Below are 3,590 nucleotides of genomic sequence, written 5' to 3' on the forward strand. Positions count from 1 at the left end.
AAAAAAAAAAAAAAAAAAAAAAAAAAAAAAAAAAACATCCAGCTCTACACCTTGTTATCTCAGATTTTCCAGCATCATGCTTTTCCTACTATCTCTGAATCAATTCCCTATTGTTGTGTTTATAAAGAAAAGAATCAAATCACTCAAGGTATTAACTTATGATTTAGTTCCACCTTCAGAATTATGCTTTACATGTTGGAAAACCCTCAAAGGATAATGCAAAAACGCTGAAGTGTTGATTTCATTGGTTTTTCTTTCAGTTTTCACTTGGCTGCCTCAAAGGGACAGGTGGAATGCTTGGGAGCGATGCTTTCTCATGGTCTTGATCTAACCATACCTGATGGCTCAGGTAAGCAGTTAACTACTGACAGTATGCATGTGTTATGGAAAATTACGATATTTTGTTATCAAGTTAGTTAATTACACTTGTTTTTTTAACCATTAACAATTTTAAGACTTACTGCCAGGAATTTCCTCAGTTTATGCACACCTCTTCCACTAAACCATTCATCATTCAAAGCCTGCTTTCTACCTTGCTCGCAGTGCTTATAGTCCTGACAAAAGTTGCTTCAGTTCTTCCTTCTATCCTTTAATCTCCAATGTTATGCATGATTGATCACAGCATTCTCATTGTCTTATCTGCACAGGCTGGCTTTGCTTGGGTCCACTTTACCCATCTCAATACAGCCAACACAATTGCAGAAATAATTCTTTTTCCAGCTACTATTGAGTTACCTGTAGTTCTCTGTTTCTGTGGAAAATAGTGAATGTAATTGCTTTGTTCAAAAAAATGAGGGAGACAGAAAACTACAGGGAAGTTAACTTTTGTCCTAAGGGAAATGTTAGAAGGTATTATTATAGAAGGTATAGCAGGGCACTAGATATATTCAAGGTAATTAGGCAGACTCACCACGGTTTTGTGCTAGGAAAATCATGTTTGACCAATTGATTGGAGTTCTTTGTAAAAGTAATGTGCCGTGGATGAAGGGGAACCTGCGAATGTAACTGTACTTAGATTTCCAGAAGGCATTTGGTAACGTGCCACATCAAAGGTTATTGTGGAAATTAACAATCATGGTATGGGGTTGGGGGACATGGATAGAAGATTTGTTAGCTAACAGGAAATAGAATAGGTGTAATTGGGACAGTTTGTAGTTGGCAAGATACAAGTAACGCACCACAGGTTCAGTACTGGGACGTCACCTTTTAACAACTTATATAAATAAAGAAATCAAAGTATGATCACTAAATTTGCAGATTATATCAAGATTGGTTGGAAAGTAAGTTGTGATGAGGCCGTATGGAGTTGACAAAGGGATAGGTAAGTTAAGTGAGTGGACGAAGATCTGGCAAATGAAGTAAAATATGAAATTATCCCTTTTTGGCGGGAAGATTTAAAAGAAGCGCATTGTCTAAATGGTGAGAGATTGCAGTGCTCAGTTGCAAAGGGATCCAGGTATACTAGTTCATGAATCCCAACATTTACCTGCAGGTCTAGCAAGTCCTTAGGAAAGTTAGTAGAATGTTATGATTTATTGAGAGGTGAATGAAATACAAAAATAGGGAGATTATGCATCAGCCAAACATGACATTGCTGAGACCTGAGAGCATCTTGAGTACTCTGTAGGATATTGGTGTCCTTACTGAGAAAGGATGTAAATGTTTGGAGGAAGTGCAGAGAAGGTTTACCAGACTAGTACCTGGAATAATAGATGGTTTTCCTTATGAGAAAAGGGTGCACAGGCTAGACTTGTATCTGTAGACATTTAGAAGAGTAAGAGGTGACTTGATTGAAATGTACAAGATCCTGAGGAGTCTGAGCATGTGGAGAGGATACCTCCTCTTGTGGAAAATTCTGAAACTATGAGTTACTGTTTTAAAATAATAAGCAGTCACCCACTTATGCAGAAATGAAGATGTTTTTCAAAGGTTTGAGAGTCTTTGGAATTCTCTTTCTGAAAAGATACTGGAAACAGAGACTTCCAGTATTTGATAGGCCGAGGTTGATAGATTTTTGTTCAGTAAGATTATCACAGGTATGCAGGAAAACAGAGTAATCCAATCAGACATAATTTTATTGAATGGTGGAGCAGACCCAAGAGGCCTGGTTGCCTGTTCATGCTCCTAGTTTGTATGTCAGAGGTGCACTTTTCCACTGTCATCTTCTTTCTAACCTAAACTCTGCACCGAAGTGCTGTCATTCTGATTCTGCTGATTTTTGCAGATCTGCCACTTTTGTTTGAACACCTATTAGACTAAAGCCACAATTACATATTCCCAAAAGCATAAATCTGTGCCCTTGCTGTTGAAATCCTTGCCTGACTACATGCTTAGGACGCTTGTGATGAAGTTAGATTCTCTCAAATTTGTGTCAGATTTCATTTGATTTCATATTACATAAATACCTAGAGTGTATTGTGTTAATTATGTCCTGTTTTAATATTCTTCCATCCCTATGGCATCCTTTTAGACCATTTCTTCGATATAAATTTTCTGTTGGGTTCTACTGGTGGCACAACTCTACACATTACCCTGCTCTTGGTGCTTAAGTGTAACAAAATTCATTCCATGCACGTGTGGGGAAAAAGAAGAGGGAGCATGGGTATGCCTGTTGTAATATTTACCATTCTGCATACCCAAGAATAGAACAATCTGCTTATAGGGACTTCGAAAGATCCCTTCAAGAATACCTTGCCTTTTGGTAGGTGACCAATTGGCTTCCCCTTGGTACCATCTCCCAAGACGGTGACCGAATTTAAGGTCTTATAGGCGCTCGTGCATGTTTCCATAATTTCCAGTACACTATTGTATTCTACCAATCTTTTTGGCTTATTTATTTCCAAAATGAACATAATCCTGTGTCTGCAAAATAAGTGTCAATCAAAGCTTCATTTAGAACATACTGAAGATATCTCCAAATACTGAAATTCTCTACTTTATTAAATTTTTTCCAGCCTGACAGTGCCCAAGCTGAGAAATATAAATGGCGTTTACAATTCTCCTGGTTTTGTTCCAGTCCAAATGCGAATATTTATAGTAATTCAGAATCTTTTCTCAGCTCAAACCTATCAGGGTGGACAATTTAAAGCAAAAGTTCTGAAAAAGGGTCACAGGACCTAAAACATTAACTCTGCATTCTCTCCACAGGTGCTGCCAGGACTGCTGAGATTTTTCCAGCAATGTCTTTTTTTGTTTATGATTCCTAGTATCTGCAGTTTATATTTGGATAATTTTAAAGATTTGATGGGTCTACGTATTAAATGTTAATATGTCTTTATCTTTCCGATGCAGATTGATTGTTTCTAGTATTCGTCACTTGTATTAGGTTTCCAGCTTATAATCTCCATAGTAGTAGCCATTTTATTAATCAGTTATCTGAATTAAATTGAATCAGCTTTATTGTCACATGCACTCACATGAGTACAGTGAAAAGTTTACTAGTTGCTACTTACGTTGCCATCTTAGGTACAGATTCTTAGGTACAAATTCTTAAAAAAATTACAAAAATAGAATGTCCAGCAGTACAGACCTTCAAAAGTTCAAAATCATATTAATAAATTAGAAGTATAGAGAAATAAAAAGTTCAGAAC

At 36.8% G+C, this 3,590-nt stretch overlaps 1 protein-coding gene across 1 annotated transcript in view; it reads left to right on the plus strand.

Annotated features, from left to right (window-relative positions):
* The window catches only part of LOC125481010 (ankycorbin-like), a 176,816-nt gene extending 173,520 nt beyond the window's left edge, over positions 1-3,296 (plus strand). Inside the window, exons 4-5 of the mRNA XM_048604519.1 lie at positions 261-349; positions 3,292-3,296. Of these exons, the coding sequence (XP_048460476.1) occupies positions 261-349; positions 3,292-3,296 (94 nt within the window). The remainder of the gene's footprint in view (positions 1-260; positions 350-3,291) is intronic.
* Positions 3,297-3,590: the final 294 nt, after the last annotated feature.

Source organism: Rhincodon typus, chromosome 1 (genome assembly GCF_021869965.1).
Source record: "Rhincodon typus isolate 14 chromosome 1, sRhiTyp1.1, whole genome shotgun sequence".
Classification (NCBI taxonomy): Eukaryota; Metazoa; Chordata; class Chondrichthyes; order Orectolobiformes; family Rhincodontidae; genus Rhincodon; species Rhincodon typus.